Source organism: Acomys minous (assembly GCF_964271855.1).
Source record: "Acomys minous genome assembly, chromosome: 4".
Taxonomy (NCBI): domain Eukaryota; kingdom Metazoa; phylum Chordata; class Mammalia; order Rodentia; family Muridae; genus Acomys; species Acomys minous.
The window spans coordinates 127,287,776-127,307,790 of record NC_140486.1 but is presented as its reverse complement, the minus strand read 5'-3'; the positions used below and the strand labels follow the sequence as shown (position 1 = coordinate 127,307,790).

The window sequence follows — 20,015 nt, the reverse complement described above, 5'->3', positions numbered from 1 at the left end:
TAAGGTTTTTATTGATGCAGTTTTTAACTCTTGATTTACATTTAAGCTCAGTTTCTTTCCTCTACTCCTCTTGGTTCCTCTCCCCTTTCCTTTCTTCCTTCCTCTTCCCTCCCTTCCTCTCCTTTATGTGTTTATTCATTGTAATACTAATTATATTTAGATTGATGACTTTGTTATGGCCAAGATATTTAAGTGTTACTTAAAATTATTAAGTAAAACCAGGAGAAAAATGTTATTTTGGAGCCGGGCGTGGTGGCGCATGCCTTTAATCCCAGCACTCGGGAGGCAGAGGCAGGCGGATCGCTGTGAGTTCGAGGCCAGCCTGGTCTACAAAGTGAGTCTAGGACAGCCAAGGCTACACAGAGAAACCCTGTCTCAAAAAACCCCCCCAAAAAAATGTTATTTTGTCTTTTTTTTTTTTTTTCTTTTTCCAGAGCTGAGGGCCGAACCCAGGGGCTTGCGCTTGCTAGGCAAGCACTCTACCACTGAGCTAAATCCCCAACCCTGAGAAAAATGTTTTAATTAGGCCAGGTGTAGTGGCTCACACCAATAATTTCAGTACTTGGAGGCTGTAACAGGAGGATTGCTTGGAGTTTGAGGCCAACCTGGGCTGCACAGTGAGATCTTGTTTAAAAAAAGCAGAGGGTTGAGGGCTGTCCTAGTCAGGGTTTCTATTTCTTGGTGAAACATGACCAAAAGCAGCTTGGGGAAGAAAAGGGTGTATTTCACTCACAGTTCTATATAACAGTTCAGCATCAAAACCATGCAGGGCAGGAACTCAAGCAGGGCTGGAACCTGGATGCAGGAACTGATGCAGAAGCCACAGAGGGTGCTGCTCCCTGGATTGCTCAGCCTGTTTCCTTATAGAACCCAGGACACCAGCCCAGGGATGGCCCCACCCATGATGAACTGGGCCCTCCCCCACCACTCACCAATTAAGAAAATGCCCTACAGCTGGATTTTTTTTTAAATTTAAATGATCTCCAAACTTAAAAATTTTTTTATTAATTTATTCATAATACATCTCAATTGTTATCCCATCCCTTGTATCCCCCCATTCCTCCCTCCCTCCCGCTTTCTCCCTACTCCCCTCCCCTATGTCTGTGACTGAGGGAGACCTCCTCCCCCCTACAGCTGTATCTTATGGAGGTATTTTCTCAATTGAAGTTCCCTCCTTTAGATGACTCTAGTTTGTCAAGTTGACATAAAACTAGCCAGCAAAAAGGAGACATAAGTGTTGAAGCTCTGTATTATGTATGTTAAATACATTAATGAATTTGTATATATATTTATATACATATATATAAATAATTTGTTTTTGTTTTAAGACAGGGTTTCTCTGTGTAGCCTTGGATGTCCTGGACTTGCTTTGTAGACCAGGCTGGTCTGAAACTCACAGAGATCCACCTGCCTCTGCCTCCCTGAGTGCTAGGATCAAAAGCATGTGCCACCATGCCTGACTATATTCTTATATTTAAAAAAATTTCTTAACAGGATTTTTAAAAAATGTAGAGGTGTTTTGTCTTCATGCATATGTATGTATGCACGTGTGTATGAATGCATGCATGATACGTGCATACACCTCTGTGTGCAGGGCCCATGGAGGTCAAAAGAGGACATTGAGTCCCTGGAAACAAGAGACAGACAGCTGTGAGTTGCCGTGAGGTTGCTGGGAACTGAACCCAGGTCATCTACAACAGCAACAAGCTAGAGCCATTGCTCTAGCCCAAATAATTAAAGAGAATTTAATTTAAATATTGTACTGTTTAGCTAATATTTGTATAATTTTATTTATCTTTTTATTTTAATAGAGTAAAGACAAGATTGCATCTTACAGCAAAACTTCAAAAGCTGAGCGAAGTGATATGGGCAAGGAAATGAAGGAGAGGTCGTCCATGAAGCGTAAGCTGCCCTTTACCATCAGCCCATCAGGAAACGAGGAGCGAGATTCAGACACAGGTACAATCATTTATTTTCTGATAAACTCACCATATTTTTAACTGTGATTTCTTTTTTGCTTTTCTGTGTATCATTCCTCTTGACATTTTGGAATATTAAATAAGTATTTCAGTTTTATTATTATAGTATTAACAAAACTATGGTTTCTAGTAAGAAATAAAAACCCCACAATTTTCTTTTTTCCCTCTCTTTTGTTTTTTGAGACAGGGTTTCTCTATGTAGCCTTGGCTGTCCAAAACTCACTTTGTAGATCAGGCTGGGCTTGAACTCACAGAGATCCACTTGGCTCTACTTCCCCAAGTTCTGGGACGACAAGCCTGTGTCACTGTGCCCGGCTCCCCATAGTTTTCTTACCCTGAATATTTATTATCAATCTTTTCAGAACTTAGCTTTGGGGTTCATTTCAGAACGAAAATTGCTCAGCAAAACAATCTACTTTATCAAGAATTTGTGTTTATGGGAAAAAGATGTTTTTTAAGGGGAGGGTTGCCTTTTGGGCACAGCAAAGAAGCTTAGGTGGGTTTTATTCACAGATGAATTAGAAATATGTAGTATTGGGGCTGGACAGATGGCTCAGTGGTTAGGAGCATGCCTGGTCTTCCAGAGGCCCTGAGCTCAGTTCCCAGCACCCACATGGTGGCTCACACCATCTGTAACGTGATCTGGTGCCCTCTTTTGGCTGGCAGGTGTGCATGCAGGCAGAGCACTGTGTGCATAAGAAATAAAAAATCTTTAAAAAGAAGAAGAAATATGTAGTATCCCCTAGGTAAGGCTGATGACTGAATTCATAGTTCTTTCATTGTCAAAACTCTTAACACATCAGGGGCCACCAGATGCACATTAGGGTGCGGCCACCAACCCTGTGACCTAGGTTCTATCACTGGGACCTACGTGGTGGAGGGAAAGAGCTTACTCTCCAGAAGTAGCCCTTTGACCTCTGCATATGTGGCACGGGATGCAGGGTGGGTGTTGTAGTCAGCTGCTATTGCTATGAAGAGACACCATGCCCACAGCAGGTCTTAGAGAAGAAAGCATTTAATTAGGGATTGGGTAAGTTTCAGAGGTTTGTCCCAAGCGTGGAAGCAACAGATAGGCAGACTTGGAACGAGAGAAGTAGCTGAGAGTTCTACACCTGAGTCTGCAGGCAGCAGGAGGGGAAAGGACACCTCAGAGCCCACCTCCAGTGACGCACTTCCTCCAGCAAGGACACACCTCCTGAGTCTCTCAAATAGTGCCACTCCCTGTTCAAGTCTGTGAGCCTGTGGGGCCATTCTCATTCGAACCACCACGGTGGGCTTGGGCACTCGTGTGCTTGCATGTGTGTGCCACATGCCCAGGTATACAAGTGCCTGAGGCCATTGTTAGGTGTCTTCTTCAGTTGTTTTCCACCTGACTTTTTTCCCCCAAGCTTGAATGCAATTTTATTAAAGTTTAAAAGACAGTCTGCCCCACCTGGCCGCTCTGGCAGGCCAGACAAACTGTAATCTCAGCTGATGGGGAGGAAGACAAGAGATGGGAAGAGAGACAGGGTGGACAAGCAGCCACATGTGCAGGCTTCACAGAAACAGTGAGAAGCCCAGGGTATCAGAAAAGGCACACTTGTTCTGACCAGCATCTGAAAGGAGGAGGACAGGAAAAGGTTGCACCTTCCTTAACCCAGTGGAACATCAAGACCTGCCTCTTCCGCTGCTTTCCTTGTGTTGCTCCTGACTTCCGGGGGTTGGGGTGGTTGTGGGTGAGGGGTCGGGCATTAGTTAACTGGAATGTTGTGTCTCCACCAAGGCCAGAGATTCTGGTCTCTTGACAAAGGGAGTCTTTCTTTCTTTGTTTTTTTGAGTTTTTTGAGACAGGGTTTCTCTGTGTATCCCTGGCTGTCCTGGACTTGCTCTATATAGCAGGCTGGCCTCGAACCCACAAAGATCTGCCTGCTTCTGCCTCCGAAATACCGGAATTAAAAGTGTGCGCCACCACTGCCCTGTTGGAGGGAATCTTTCTTTAATGGGCTTTGACTGCTAGTGTTTCCCCCCCCCCCCCAAGAGATAACTTTAAAATCATTTAAGAATCAGATCAGAAAGCTGGGCACAGTGGTGCATGCCTGTAATCCCCACATACAGGAAGGCAGAGGCAGGTGGATCTCTATGAGTTTGAGGCCAGCCTGGTCTATAAAATGAGTGCAGGACAGAGAAACCTTGTCTCATAAAACCAAAAAGAAAAAGGAAAAAAAGAAAAAGAAGAAAGAAAGAAAAGAATTAGATCAGAGTTCAGAACCTTTAGTCCAGAAAGTGGTCACTTCTTGCTTTTTGAGGCAGGGTTTCTCAATGAACCTAAAACTTACAGATTTGGCTAGTACAGCTGGCCAGTCAGTCTGAGGCATCCTCCGTCCTCCGCCCAGTGCTTGGGTTCAGGCTGCTGCTTCCTTGCCCAGATTCTTTCGTGGTGGTGGGGCCTGAGTGCAGGTCTTCATTCCTATGTAGCAAGCGCTTTCCTGACATTGCATAGGACAGCATCTTAGTAGTTGATATGTACAATGATGCATTGAGAGTTTAGAAACATAAAGCAACTACTTTTATCTATAAGGACCTTATACTTACTATATTAACTTGGGTTTTTGTTAGTTTGTTTTTGTTTTTTCGAGACAGGGTTTCTCTGTGTAGCCTTAGCTGTCCTGGACTCACTTTGTAGACCAGGCTGGCCTTGAACTCACAGCGATCCGCCCACCTCTGCCTCCTGAGTGCTGGGATTAAAGGCATGTGCCACCACGCCCGGCTAACTTGTTTTTATCTATTATTTACAGTACAGGAAATTTAGTTTCAAATTCCCCTATATTCTTTTTGTACTCTTGGTTGATAGGATACATTTGTTATAGTCATCGTAGAGGAAAGTAATAGCATTATGTATATTATCAGGTTTTGGTACTTGGTCAGTGTTGTTACCTGTTCAGCCCCCTTTAAGTTCTGAGAGCATGATTTGGTTTCTGTGTAAATTCCAAGTTTTTCATTTTCATAAGTCCTAATTCTTCATCTACATAGACCAACTTCAGAGAGCTATGACCTTGAAAAGTAATGTAGTTTGGATTCACTTTTGGCAGAGTAATTAACGTCACAAAACGAATCAGCTGTAGCTAAGGATTTTGTTTCTTTATTTAGTTTATTTTATTTGTTGGGTTTTTTTTTTCCTGTGTTTATCTCTGTGTACCAGAGGTACAGAAGAGGGCACCATTGAGGCCAGAAGAGGGTACTAGATCCTGTAGATTGTGAGCCATTGTGTAAGTCATAGGAATTGAACCTGGGTCTTCTGGAAGAGCAGCCAGTGCTCTTAGCTGCTGAACCCTCTCTCCAGCCCTGGTCAAAGATTTTCTACTTTACTGCAATGAGAAGACCAGAGTTGGTACAGCTCATGTGCGGACTTTGTCATTAAGCATCTTCTCTCCTTGGAGTTGCATGATCTCAGCTTCTCACTAGAGAGGGTGGCTAGTATGATGTTCTTCCCTGAGGCCTGGCCCTTTTACTAATGAAATTGAGCACCTTGGAAACTTGAAGTTCTGGATAGGTGTGCTGTTACATGCCTTTCATATCTCAGCACACAGGAAGCATATCTGCTTGTCTGAGCACATATGTGAGTTCCAGGCCAGCCTAGGCTACATAGTGTGAGACAGAGAGACCCTGTGGAAAAAAAAAAAAAGAACTTCTACCTTACTCTCATTGATTAGTGTATTGAACTTGCATAAGAATATTAAATGCCAAAAAATTATTACGGTATTTTATCATTTTGATCATGATAGTGTTTTCTCTTGGCATTTAAGGCAGTGTGACTCAAGAAAATTCAAAGAGGGACAGTATGGTCCCAAAGTCTATGATGACAGCTGTAGGGTGTGTTAAACGAAGCCTCTGTCAGCCAGTCTGTAGGTGGCATTAAAGGGCTTCCTCTACCGTGACTCAAACAGTGTGGAAAGAGTAGCATGTTTTACAAGGTGTACATGTTTTACATATGACATGAAAACAGAAGGAGAGCTATTGGGTGAAAAAAGGATCTAAAAGGAGGGGGAGGAGGGCCATAAAGACATAAGAGGAGAGACATGAAGGATCACATTTTCTTTCGTCTACAAAATATAGACGTAAACGCACGCATTTCTATGACATGCAAGTAGTAGTGGGGGAATCCTAGGGTCATGTGGGTCAAGTAAAGGGAGGGACAGGAAGGCCAGTGGGAGATGGGGGAGGGAGAGCATAAGCAAACCATCCATTACATGTGCTTGTGTGAAGACACAGTAAACTCCATTGTTTTAGGGCCAGCTATGATGGTGCTCTTGTTTAATTCTAACACCCTGGAGGCAGAGGCAGGTAGATCTCACTGAATTTGAGGCCACTCTTGTCTACACAGTGAGACTCTATTCCAAATAAAAACCCCAAACAACAAAAAAAATACTACTTTATGTGTGTCCTGGTTAGTGTTACCATTGCTGTGGCACAACACCATGACCAAAAAAGCAACTTGAGTAGAAAAGGGTTTATTTGGGCTACACGTCCATCCACCCCACAGTTCATCCGAGGAGGATGCAGGAGCTGGTGCCGGGGCTCTGAGGGGTGCTGATTACTGAATTGCCCCCCATGGCTTGCTCAGCCTGCTTATTATAGAACCCACCTGCTTCTCCTTGTGTCCTGGGATTAGAAGTATGTGCCATCATGATTGCATATACCAAATGTATTTGTTGAGGGGTTTGTTTGTTTCTTTCTTTCTTTCATAGTGCTAGAGATTAAATTCAGGGCCTTGAACATATAAGCCTGGCCTCTTCCATGGAGCTATTTCTCCAGTCATACCCTTAGTGGTTTTTGTTTATTTATTTTTAATTTAATTTTATTATACTTTATATGTATGGGTGTTTTGCTTGCATTTATTTGCTTGCAGGCTTCCTGCCTGCAAAGGCCAGGAAGAAGGTGTTGGATCTCCAGGTACTTGAGTTACAGATGGTTGTGATCCGCCTGATGGGGGGTCCTATGGAAGAGCAGCATCTCTCCAGCCCATTAAGTTTCCTTGTTTTGTTTTGTTTCTCAAGATAGGTTTTCTCTGTGTAGCCCTGGCTGTCTTGGACTCACTTTGTAACCAGGCTGGCTTCGAACTCATGGAGATCTGCCTAACTCTGACTCTCAAGTGCTGAGATTAAAGGTGTGTAACACCACCACCTGGCCAGTCCATTAGTTTTTATAGCAGTTACTTATTACAGATTAATTCCTGTCTCTTTCTTGATGTTTATTCATAAAAATTTCAGGAAGGTGTTCCTTTAATCCCAGCATTTGAGAGGCAGAGGCAGGTGGATCACCGAGTTGAAAGGCCTGCCTGGTTTGTACATTGAGTTCCAGATCATCCAGAGCCAAATAGTGTTTGGAGGTCAGAGCAGATTGGATACTTCAAAAATAATTTTTAGATAATCTACTCGCCTATAAGTACTTAATTTTCTTAGTAACTATAAGGGAAAGTCCACTTGAGCCACTGTGTTAATCCATTCAAATAATGTGAATGCCGTTCAATAAGCTGCTTAGTTGGGTTATATAATTTATTGGTTGCCACTCTTTTTTTTTTTCCATCTATGGAAGCCATTTAAAACTTTTTGCTTATTTTTATATGAAATGTCAGATAATTTTCATATAATTCTTATACATGTTCAATTTAATGTATTTATTTTTGAAATATGTATGCTCATTGAAATTTTTGTAATTCAGTCAGCTAATCAGCTTGCTTTACATTTGGTCTAAAGGTTATCTTGTTAATTAATGATCCCTTTTCTTTCTTTCTTTCTTTTTTTTTTTTTAATGATCCCTTTTCTTGAATGAACTTTCTCATTATTAAACTTAAAAGTTTAACTTTAAAGTCTTCATATACTGTATTTTGTGATTAATTGTTCTCTAAGCTGGGCATGGTGGTGATTTAATTGTTCTCTAATTTGTTTTTTCCCCATACTTAATTAGTCATATTCAACTAAAGTCATTAATAGTGCATGTAATAATGATTCTGGAAAGATACATATCTGTCAGTAAGCCAACAAAGTGAGTTCCAGAATGGCCATGGCTGTTACACAGAGGAACTCTGTCTTGAACCCCCCCCCCCCCACCACCAAATTAAAAGTAAACCGCCTTCTCTGGGTGTATCGTTAGAGTCTTCTGTAGCTGTCACTAGTTGTTAAGCAGAGCCCTGGCTCCTGACTAGACCATAGGATGATGATGTTGAATGATTCTGTCTTCAGCAGTAAATGCTCCAGGAAGCCACGTCACTTAGAGTGAGGGCAGCCTACAGACAGTCTGTGGTCTAGGGTGACTGATGTGCATAGATGCTTTTTGTCTTGGGAGTCATTTTGACCCTCATAGAAAATAACAAAGACAAATTCTAAACAGAAAACCAGTGATAAGAACATTGTCTCTTAACATTATTGACAGAGTTAAAAAAAATACAGCATTTAAAGAACTATGCTTAAATAAGCAATGTCATGGTATTACAGAAGCTGTATGGTTGCATTTCTAAACTTCTGCAGTATTCTTCGTAGGAAGCTAAAATACTATATGCTGCCCAAAGCGGTACTTTAAATGGCTTTTGCTTTTTCAAATAACTATTTTTGAGATAAAGCCAGTGATACATCATTGCCTGGCTAGGTGGTGACCTCTTAAAGATGTTGGTATATTCTGTGCTTCCCTTCGTGTGCTCTTAAAGATGTTGGTATATTCTGCGCTTCCCTTCGTGTGCTCTTAAAGATGTTGGTATATTCTGCCCTTCCCTTCGTGTGCTCTTAAAGATGTTGGTATATTCTGCGCTTCCCTTCGTGTGCTGTTAAAGATGTTGGTATATTCTGCGCTTCCCTTCGTGTGCTGTTAAAGATGTTGGTATATTCTGCGCTTCCCTTCGTGTGCTCTTAAAGATGTTGGTATATTCTGCGCTTCCCTTCGTGAGCTGTTAAAGATGTTGGTATATTCTGCGCTTCCCTTTGTGTGCTGTTAAAGATGTTGGTATATTCTGCGCTTCCCTTCGTGTGCTGTTAAAGATGTTGGTATATTCTGCGCTTCCCTTCGTGTGCTGTTAAAGATGTTGGTATATTCTGCGCTTCCCTTCGTGTGCTGTTAAAGATGTTGGTATATTCTGCGCTTCCCTTCGTGTGCTGTTAAAGATGTTGGTATATTCTGCGCTTCCCTTCGTGTGCTGTTAAAGATGTTGGTATATTCTGCGCTTCCCTTCGTGTGCTGTTAAAGATGTTGGTATATTCTGCGCTTCCCTTCGTGTGCTGTTAAAGATGTTGGTATATTCTGCGCTTCCCTTCGTGTGCTCTTAAAGATGTTGGTATATTCTGCGCTTCCCTTCGTGAGCTGTTAAAGATGTTGGTATATTCTGCGCTTCCCTTCGTGTGCTGTTAAAGATGTTGGTATATTCTGCGCTTCCCTTCGTGTGCTGTTAAAGATGTTGGTATATTCTGCGCTTCCCTTCGTGTGCTTTTTTCCTCTCTCCTGTCTCTTTTCATTCTGTAGATTCAGACCCAGGACATACAAGTGAGACTTGGGGGGAGAGACCTACGCCTTCTTACAGGACATACTCAGGTAATGAGATTATCAGGTGCTCCTGCCCAGCCAGTGAGTTCTGTTCCCTTTATGTGGCAGTGGACTGTAAGTGATGTGTTTTCAAGCCAGTTTGTAGACATCTTTGCTAAATTAAATGAATTACATGAATCCACCAAAATGTTCAGCTCTGTCCTGAGATACCCAACATATCCAGCCCATGATATTCCTGAGTTGCTGTGAACCCCATTTGGGTTTGCATAGCACAGTGTGCGAGTATCACTCGAGTACAGAGCAGTGTGCAAGTCGCTTCTCTCTGTGGCCTTGCACAGGACACACTCCTTCCTGAGAGAGTGTACCGAAGCGCCTTAGTTTGTTATAAATTCTTCACAAGCTTACTAATTTTAATAAATAGTGTTATCTTATTTGTTTAGTCATGCGATTTCTTCTTTAAAATAGATATTTTAAAATATCCACCAATATTCTTTAGTGTTTATTGATTTTGCTTCCCAGGTAGAATTTTACCGTAAGTGGATGAGAGTATGCGCTCACCAAGACAGATGTCCTGCCGTTAGCACCTTAGAAGCTCTCCAGTTAGTTACGGCTCCAGGCATTTGGGATTCATAGTTACTCTAAATAAAGAATACAGGAGAAACCCCCTCATTTTATAATAAAGAATAAAACTAGGTATTTGTTTTTGAGATAAGGCTTCACTGTATAGCCCTGGCTAGCTCTGGAACTCTTTGTATCCCAGACTGGCCCCAAACTCACAGTGATCTGCCTGTTTCTTGCTCCTGAGTGCTGGGATTATAAGACTTCACCATCATCCTTGGCAAGACTAGTTATTTTGATTGATCTCTTTTTTCTTAAAATCAGCCTCCTCTGAACTTTTAAAAATGAAAACCTTTATAGTCCCTGGGTATTTCTGCCTAGTTCTTAGCACATAATACTTAGGTAAGAGATTGAGAGTAACCCTCTGTAGTGTTCATTTTACATGACTTAGCCATTGTGGGGCTATCTGGAGGTGTGAGGAGCTGATGGATCCTAACATCACTGATGCGAAGAGCCTGTAGTGCTGACCACACACAGCATGTAGTGTGGTAGTGCGCCTTCCTGAAAGGAGGCTGCTAAGCGCTAAGCCTGACCCAAACATGATGAAGTAGTCCATGGTCTACCCACCACTGCTAAATCAGTAAGGCACAGACTTACAGCACCAACCCCAGGATTGCAGTGTAAACACTGCAGATGTGAGTGACTTCATGTTGTCACCAATGTCTTGCTGGAAACTACTTCATTGGGAAATATTTTGTCCTTCACTTTTTGAGACACGAATAAACTATGAACAAAGTTTCCCAAGAAAAAGTTTTGTCCCTTCTCTGTAAAAACACTCTACACTTACTTGAAAAGCAACAGTGTTGAGAGTTCTGTTTATTCTGACAGGAAGAGGAAAACAGCACTAATTTTCTAGAATGTAAGATGGGACACCTCTGTTTATGAAGCACTGAATATTAAAGAATAAAGAGCAGAAAGATGGATTTGATGTAAAGACCATTTCAGTTTTTATTTTGATTAATATTAGGTAAATTTCTCTGATTTTTCTTTTAAAAATCTCTAAAGAGACTGGAGACTGGTCGTATTTGTTAGTCTACCTGGGTTAAAGCTTTGGCCCATTAGAGCAAATGATTATGTGTTCAGTTATTGAGAGAGCACTAGGCTGGGGATACAGCTCAGTGGTTGAACCGTTATGTAACGTTGTGAAATTCCTAGGCTCAGTCTCCACGTACTACTCCCCAGACAAACAAACTTGAGAGCTGTCTCAGTCCTTTTCAGATACACAGTAGATCATCATTTTCTAATTTATGACTAATATAAGGAAATATTTCACGGGGTAGATCCCATATAAGTCTTATTGATTATTTTAAGTTTTATGAAATAGGCAGACATGCTGCTGCACCCTTTATGCCCAGCACTGGGTAGGTGGAAGTCAGAGGGCTGCAGGTCGGAAAGGTTGGCTGTAACTGGCTGTAAAGTGAACCCTGCTAACCTAGGCCATAGTGTATCTGTCTCCAAAACAAACAACAGCCAGATCACACAAACTTCAAAACAAACTTTGAAATATAGTAATCTTATGCTTAATAATCTTGAAAAATAGTTGAATTGTCTCAAATTTAGCTACTTATGTCAGCCACTGTTCAGTTAACTTTCTTTTCCTAGTTCATGTAAAATGTAAATTCAGGAAGATGATTATGGTAACTCAGAGAAAAATCAGTTTATATTGAATGCTAGTACAAACTTTTGTTTAAATATTTGAAATACATCCAACTTATCTTTTCTGGAGTAGTTGCATATTTATTTATTTATTTATTTAGTTAGTTTTTTTGCATATTTAATTACTTGACAGTATGTCTTTTTTTTTTAAGATTTGTTTATTATTATGTATACAGTACTCTGCCTCCATGTTCACCTGCAGGCCAGAAGAGGGCATCGGAACTCATTATAGATGGTTGTGAGCTGCCATGTGGTTGCTGGGAATTGAACTCAGGACTTCTGGAAGAGCAGCCACTGCTCTTAACCTCTGAGCCATCTCTCCAGGCCCCAGTATGTCTTTTCTATAACCTAGGTATATACACTTTACAGTGCCATCTTCCTCTTTTTTGGGGGAGGAGAAGACCGGGTCTTACAATGTAGCTCTAGCTGGCTTTGAATTCAGAGAAGTCCACCTGCCTCCGCCTCCGCCTCCCAAGTGCTGGAATTAAAAGATGGGCACCATCATGCCCAGAATGAACTCTTTTTTTTTTTTAAGTTATGTTAAAATTCACTTAGAACAAAGAAGACGGTACTTTTGCATGTAGTAAGTAACGCATCCAGGTGTGGTGTACACATCTATAACCCAGCACTCCAGAGGCAAGTTTGCAGCCAGCCTGAGCTAAGGAGAGGGATCTGTCTCAAAACCACTGGAGGGAGTACTGGTTACTGGGCCTTTACTCTTGTTGCCAGATTATACTTCTTTGCTTAGAAGTGTTTATTTCAATTTACATTCACTATATTTAAAAATATAGTGAGGGGCTTATCAGGCGAGGGGCTGGAAAGATGGCTCAGTGGTTAAGAGCATTGGCTGCTCTTCCAAAGGTCTTGAGTTCAATTCCCAGCAACCATGTCGGGCCGCATAGGCATCTACAATGAGATCTGGTGTCCTCTTCTGACATGCAGGCAGAACACTGTAGACAAAGAAAATAAATCTTTTTAAAAAAAATTGATATCAGGTGAAAAGCCACTAAAAACAACAGTAGCTGTTTCCCCCCTAAATATTAGAAAACATAGATGTACAGAGAATTATTAAGATCTGTATTTCAGGAAAAAAACTGTTCTCCAAAGACATCTTTAGGATTGTATAATAATGTCAGTGAAAGGGTAAGTGTTGTGCTAGATTGGGTTTATGTGAAATCAGCTCACTATTGATAAGTGCAGGAGTGAATGACAGTGAGAAGTATACGACGTATTAGTAAAGTTTACTTTTCTCAATAGGGCTTTTGAAACCTTTGGTTTTCTTTGGAAAAGTCAAACATTCAACAAAAGGACATGTTGGGTAACAGGGTGATTTGAGTCATTTGTGAACCACAACGGTCACAGTGTCACTGTGTCACAGCGTCACAGTGTCACTGCTTCAGTTGGGCGCCAGTTTCTTCTTATTAACTGGAGATGGCGCACTGGACCAGTCAGTAACTTCTGTGTCTAATGATATTAGATTTTAATTGATTTCTTAAAACTTGATAGATTTACTACTATTTAATTTCACTAATTTCAAATTTTAATAACCATTTTTTAAGTTCCTTTTCTTGGGGGTGGGTACCTCTAAACCTGAATTTTAAACCAGACCTTTGATTCACTTGTACCTGGTGTCTGAATTAATTCAGGTGAATTCCTAAAAGAAAAAGACTTCTGTGTCTCGTACCTGTACGATGAAGTTCAGCCTGAGCTCACCCCGCATAACTGGGCAGATTGCTGTGTTGTTCAAGGTTTTCTGAACAGCTAAATCTGATCTTTGTGCAGGGTTTGATCTCTTTGAGAAGGACATTGAGACATTTGCAGGATATGATGTGTTAACCCTAGCCACATAGAATCCTTAGCTTGTTCGTGTTTAGTCTTTATTGGTGTCATTCCGTGGTCAGCGGAGCAGTCACTGCAGTGAAATGATTCAGTGGCTTTTCTCCAGTAATGGTTCTGTGTAGTGAGACTTCAGTGCTTAGCATCTTGGATATTGTTCAAGTCATTGCCAGAATTAGGGAGGTAGTTGTAAGGCTCATTGGTATGTGTGCTTAGCAGCTGTACTAGACATTGTGTGAAAGAGAAATTTCAAAGATGTCCACAGATTCAACTTATCACAGATAAAAATACTCAGGGGGGGAATAACTACAATTTTTTTGGTCATCATTCGGTAAACAGTGCGATACAACAGCTATTTCATAGCATTAATATAACACATTTCATGTTATATTAATTTGTCCAATTAATAAGTAATTTGGACATAATCCAAAGCATATGCGAGGATTCACCCAGGTTATATGCAAACCTTGAACCATTTTACCTGAGAGGCTTGAGCAGTTGCAGGCTTTACTACCCATAGGAAGTCAGAACAATCCTTAGCGACATGAAGGGGAAGCTGTATTTGGACTGTTTGAATGGTTGAAGACATCACACTGTAATAGAGCACACAGTTAAAATGTTACTGTAAATGTTCCTAGCAGTAGAATCAAGAATATATTTTTTAGAGCTTTCAGAAAATATTACTTATATAAGTCTAGCAATTTTGCTGTATACATTTTGTCCCTGTTTATGCATAACATCTATCGCAGAAGTTGTCTTGAGTACTTTTCTTATGTATTTATTAATCATTACAGAGAAAGAAGGTCCAGAAAAGAAGAAAACAAAAAAAGAAGCTGGAAGTAAGAAATCCACCCCAGTTAGCATTCTTTTTGGTTACCCACTCTCTGAACGAAAGCAGATGGCACTTCTAATGCAGATGACTGCAAGGGACAACAGTCCAGGTGACTGACAGCTACTGTCTGTCTGTCTCTGTGTGTGTGTGTGTCTGCCTGCCTGCCTGCCTGCAAGGGGTAACAGTCCAGGTGACTGATATCTACAGTCATGGATTGTGTGTGTTTATGACTGCAAGGGACAACAATCCAGGTGAGTGACATCTAGTGTGTGTGTGTGTGTGTGTGTGTCTGCCTGCCTGCCTGTCTGTCTGTCTCTGTCTGTAAGGAACAACTGACATCAATAGTCATGGAGTGTGTGTGTTTATGACTGCAATGGACAACAGTCCAGGTGACTATGACTGACATCTACAGTGTGTGTGTCTGTCTGTCTGTCTGTCTGTCTGCTTGCCTGCCTGCCTGCCTGCAAGGGACAACAATCCAGGTGACTGACTCTACAGTTATTGAGTGTGTGTGTGTGTGTGTGTGTGTGTGTCTGTCTGTCTGTCTGTCTGTCTGTCTGTCTGTCTGTCTGCAAGGGACAACAATCCAGGTGACGGACTCTACAGTTATTGAGTGAGTGTGTGTGTATGTTTGTTTGTTAGTTCATATGTTAGTTAATATGATTATACTATATTAATCCACACCTGGTTCTTTTCATTTAAGGATAATTGGTGGTCAACTTTCTTCTTTGTTTTTGTTGGCTCTTGGGGGTGGGGGTTTGAGACAGGGTATCTCTGTGTAGCCCTGGCTGTCCTGGACACACTTTATAGACTAGGCTGGCCTCAAACTCCCAGCAATCCACCTGCCTCTGCCTTCTGAGTGCTGGGATTAAAGACAGATGCCACCATGCCCTGCTCAACTTTCTTTATTAGTAGTTGTAGAGCTAGAGTAGAAAGCTTTTGAAATTACAAGTTGTTAGGACAGAGATCAGGGCTGATAGTTTTGCCATTTGACAGATTCTTTATAAGAAAGCCAACAAGCTTATCTTCCTAAACAATCACAGTCATGGTTCTGAGCTTCTGCATTCAGCACATTTCTTGAGTTCCAGTGTGGGTCAGGAAGTCTTGTGAGCAGCTGTGTTTTAGAGAAGGGTTGGTGAGACGGTGTGCTTAGGGTCTCCTGAGCACGAAAGCGCTGTGGAGATCTGGCCGTGTGAAGCAGAGGAAGCAAAGTTACGCCCCATAGATGTTTTTCCCTCTGAGAGCAGTTAGTTGCTTATGTACTTGTACATTTTCGAAAGTAATTACTGAAGTAATGTGTTTCACCTAGTGGTTCTGAAATTAGAGAGATGAGTGTGGAGGGCTTTATTTTTCCATGTGCAAACTAAATCAAGAACAAAAAGATGTGAATTGGCCTGGAGAGATGGCTCAGTGACTGAGAGCACACACTGCTCTCAGAGGCCTGGGTGGCTCACAGCTACCTCTAACTCCAGCTCCAGAGATCTGAGACTTGTGCGTCAGATAGCACCTGCCCTCCCACACAAGCCGGCACACTGATGCACACACATAATTTTTTTTTAAAGTTAAAAGAATATATGAATCCTAGCAAAACATGGTTTTGACAAATCTTTTTCCAACTGTCTTTGCTTCTTACAGATTTTTGACTTAGTTTTCATAGTAAAATAATCTGAGTTGGGCTTCTGAATAATATCAGAAAAGCATTCCAGGGCTTTTGTCAGTGCTATGAATGCCAGCCTTCAGTGTATTTTCATCTGGGTTTTAATAAAATATTAAAACATGTCCCCCAAATACATTTTACATCATGAAATTATTCATTGAGGTAACACAATAATTTTAAACCAACTTTATGAATTGACAGAAAAGAAAAACATGTCTTACATTGGCTGTGTTGCATGGTAATGCTAAAGAAAGACCTCTGTTTGTGTGATGTCACCAGCGTATCTAACTCCACCTTTTGCTTTTTAAGACAGGATTTCTTTGTGTAGCTCTGGCTGTCCTGAAATTCACTGTGTAGATCATGCTTGCCTGAGACTCATAGAGATCCTCCTGTTTCTGCCTCCTGAGTGCTTGGGTGAAAGGTGTGCTCCACCACCACCTGGCAGTTTTTTGATTATTAGGTTAGGAAAGTATTCCCTGTGTTTTAAGAAGTTGCTACAGTAAGAATTTTAAATATATAAAATTATTTAGAACTTTTCTTTTCCCTTTGTATCTTTTTGTTGTTACTGTATTGAGACTGTGCTTTATTCCTTGCCTCCCTCCCCTCCCCCCAGGCCTCCCATGAGCCCCTCCTTGCCTCCCTCTCCTCCCCCCAGGCCTCCCATGAGCCCCTCCTTGCTTCCCTCTCCTCCCCCCAGGCCTCCCATGAGCCCCTCCTTGCCTCCCTCTCCTCCCCCCAGGCCTCCCATGAGCCCCTCCTTGCCTCCCTCTCCTCCCCCCAGGCCTCCCATGAGCCCCTCCTTGCCTCCCTCTCCTCCCCCCAGGCCTCCCATGAGCCCCTCCTTGCCTCCCTCCCCTCCCCCCAGGCCTCCCATGAGCCCCTCCTTGCTTCCCTCTCCTCCCCCCAGGCCTCCCATGAGCCCCTCCTTGCTTCCCTCTCCTCCCCCCAGGCCTCCCATGAGCCCCTCCTTGCCTCCCTCTCCTCCCCCCAGGCCTCCCATGAGCCCCTCCTTGCTTCCCTCTCCTCCCCCCAGGCCTCCCATGAGCCCCTCCTTGCTTCCCTCCCCTCCCCCCAGGCCTCCCATAAGCCCCTCCTTGCCTCCCTCTCCTCCCCCCAGGCCTCCCATGAGCCCCTCCTTGCTTCCCTCCCCTCCCCCCAGGCCTCCCATAAGCCCCTCCTTGCCTCCCTCTCCTCCCCCCAGGCCTCCCATGAGCCCCTCCTTGCTTCCCTCCCCTCCCCCCAGGCCTCCCATAAGCCCCTCCTTGCCTCCCTCTCCTCCCCCCAGGCCTCCCATGAGCCCCTCCTTGCTTCCCTCTCCTCCCCCCAGGCCTCCCATGAGCCCCTCCTTGCTTCCCTCTCCTCCCCCCAGGCCTCCCATGAGCCCCTCCTTGCTTCCCTCTCCTCCCCCCAGGCCTCCCATGAGCCCCTCCTTGCACTTGTTTCTTCAGCAGTTGTTACTGCATGCATATGTATTTCCCCAAACACACTGTTGAGTTTACATAATGTTCCTTGTATATATGTTTTCAAGGCTGACTCTGGCACTGAACAACCAATGTGTTTTTCCTTGGGGAAGACCCCGCTTCCTCTCCCAGCTTTCCTCAGCTGCCTGTAGTTTTTTTGTGTGTGTGTAGGGTTGAGGCCTGATGGGCTGATCTCCACCCAGTTGGGTGTGTTTGATGGTGTCCTACTTAGCTCACAGGTGGGCAGTCATGTTGGTGAGACTTTTAAGGTATAGCTTCCAGTGTTGCCAGGAAACACAGTCTCACTCTCTGCCTCTTAGAATCATTCTGCCCCCTCCTCCTCAGTGTTCCCTCGGCGTAGGTAGGGGAGGAGTGTTTTGTACATGTATTCATTGGGACTGGGCTCTCCAGCTCTGTGTTTTTTACTGGCCATAGTTTTCTGTAGTTGTGTATTGCAAAGAGAAGTTTTCTTTGTAAGGGGTAGGAACTACTCTTATCTGTTGGCATAAGAACAAAGGTTTATAGACTGTAGTTAACGATTCTGCTAGTTTGGTAAATTAGTGGTTGTAGATTTTCCCCCTGTGACCATGATTTTATTAGCATGACTTGGTTAGCTAGGTTTCTAGTACCAGGAATGGTTTCCTTCCTGTTGAGCAAGTCTTAAGTCCAACTAGAGAGCAGTCAGCACTGCTAAGGTATGTGTGCCCCTACTGTACCCACAGGGTCACTGTGCCTTCCTAGAAGGTGATGTCATTCATAGGTGGTTTGGGCTTTTTCTGAACTGTCTTCTCCCTTACAGATTCCACACCAAGCCATCCGTCACAAGCAACACCAGCTCAGAAGAAGACTCCCAGTTCTTCATCTAGACAAAAAGATAAAATTAATAAAAGAAATGAGCGTGGTGAAACTCCTTTACACATGGCAGCTATTCGAGGAGATGTAAAACAAGTCAAAGAATTAATAAGTTTGGGGGCAAATGTGAACGTGAAAGACTTTGCAGGTGAGACTTGGGAACACCGATACCCAGGAACTAAGATGGAGACATCCTGGCTATAGTTTTAAACAGTATATTTTATTAAAAAATTTTGAAATACATATAAACCCTTGATCTTGATTACATTTCCATGTCAACAATTACTCAGATTTTTACATATACAGCTTATATATACTACTATGAAATCATACAAATTAGTTTCTGTTTTAGGTAAATTTGAGCATATAAATTTTCAACATGTCTAATTCATACATAATTGTTTCAAAGATTTTTCTGAAGTTGAGCACAAGGACTATAGGAGACTAGTTATTGTCTTTTATTTTTGAAAAAAATATACTTAAAATTATTAGTTTGTTTAGGAGACTGTGGCATATGCCACAGCGTGCATGTGGAAGTCAGGACAACTCTGTGGTGTCAGTTTTATCCTTCCACCTGTACTTAGGTTCCAGGCATTGGCTCAGGTCTCCAGACTTGCCCTGCACGTTCCTTTGCCTGCTGCGCCTCTCACCAGCCTTCACTGGCTTCAGTTCCCCGGCTAGCCTAACCCTGACTGCTCTTAGGAGTGGAAGTGTCACAGCATTTGAGAACGCGGACACTTGCACTTGGCACGTCTTTCTTGTTTGCCTTTGGCTACAGGCAGATGTCATTTCACATACTGTGCTCTTCCTTCTTGCTTTCCTCCTGCACTTCTTCTCTTCCACAAAATTGTTACTGATTTGGAAAATCCTTCCAATTCTTTATGATTTACATAATTATAATAGGCTTCTTTAATGAAATTATTCTTTCTGTATTTATAGTTCTGCAATATACCTATAATATTTGACAGATATATCTGTCTATATGTATATGTAAATCTACTTCATTTTTAAAAGCTTCATACTCTATAGCATAGCCTTTTTTGTTGTTTTGGTTGTTTTGTTATGTCTGTGTGGCCATGCTGCTCTTGAATATGCTATGCACACCGATGGCCTCGAGCTGACAGAGACCCGCTTGCCTCTGCTTCCTGAGTGCTCAGACTGAAGACGTGTGCCACCACGCCTGGCTTTTCTTAAGCAGTGTTATGGTGAGCACCTTTTTATTTGTTGATAGTTATGAAATGTTTTAGTAGAATTGAAATTACTATATTAAAGAAGATGCATATAATAACAACTTACTTACCAAAAAGTTACGCAACCATCAGTTTATATCTCCAAGAGTATATGAGAACCAAAGGCATGTACATGTGTAAACCTCAACAGTTTGGAAGCCAAGGCGGGAGGAGTGCAAATTTGAGGTCGGTCTTGACTGCATAGAGAGTTGAAAGTCATACCCTTTCTTTTTTTTTTTTAAGATTTATTTATTTATGTTAATATGTAATGTTCTGCCTGCATGTACACCTGCAGGCCAGAAGAGGGCACCAGATCACATTATAGATGGGTGTGAGCTACCATGTGGTTGCTGGGAGTTGAACTCAGGACCTTTGGAAGAGCAGCAGGTA

The 20,015-nt window shown here is 42.4% G+C and overlaps 1 protein-coding gene across 6 annotated transcripts in view; it reads left to right on the top strand.

The window, feature by feature from the left end:
- Positions 1 to 20,015, top strand: part of ANKRD12 (ankyrin repeat domain 12) — a 102,170-nt gene that overhangs the window by 29,984 nt on the left and 52,171 nt on the right. For 4 of the 6 annotated variants that reach the window (XM_084778118.1, XM_084778124.1, XM_084778119.1 and 1 more), the window contains exons 3-6: positions 1,812 to 1,959; positions 9,465 to 9,533; positions 14,390 to 14,536; positions 18,344 to 18,544. In XM_084778118.1, coding sequence (XP_084634244.1) covers positions 1,812 to 1,959; positions 9,465 to 9,533; positions 14,390 to 14,536; positions 18,344 to 18,544 — 565 coding nt within the window. Of the gene's footprint in view, positions 1 to 1,811; positions 1,960 to 9,464; positions 9,534 to 14,389; positions 14,537 to 14,797; positions 14,817 to 18,343; positions 18,545 to 20,015 lie in introns of those variants that run through there. The other 2 variants (XM_084778121.1, XM_084778122.1) reach the window with 2 other exon arrangements.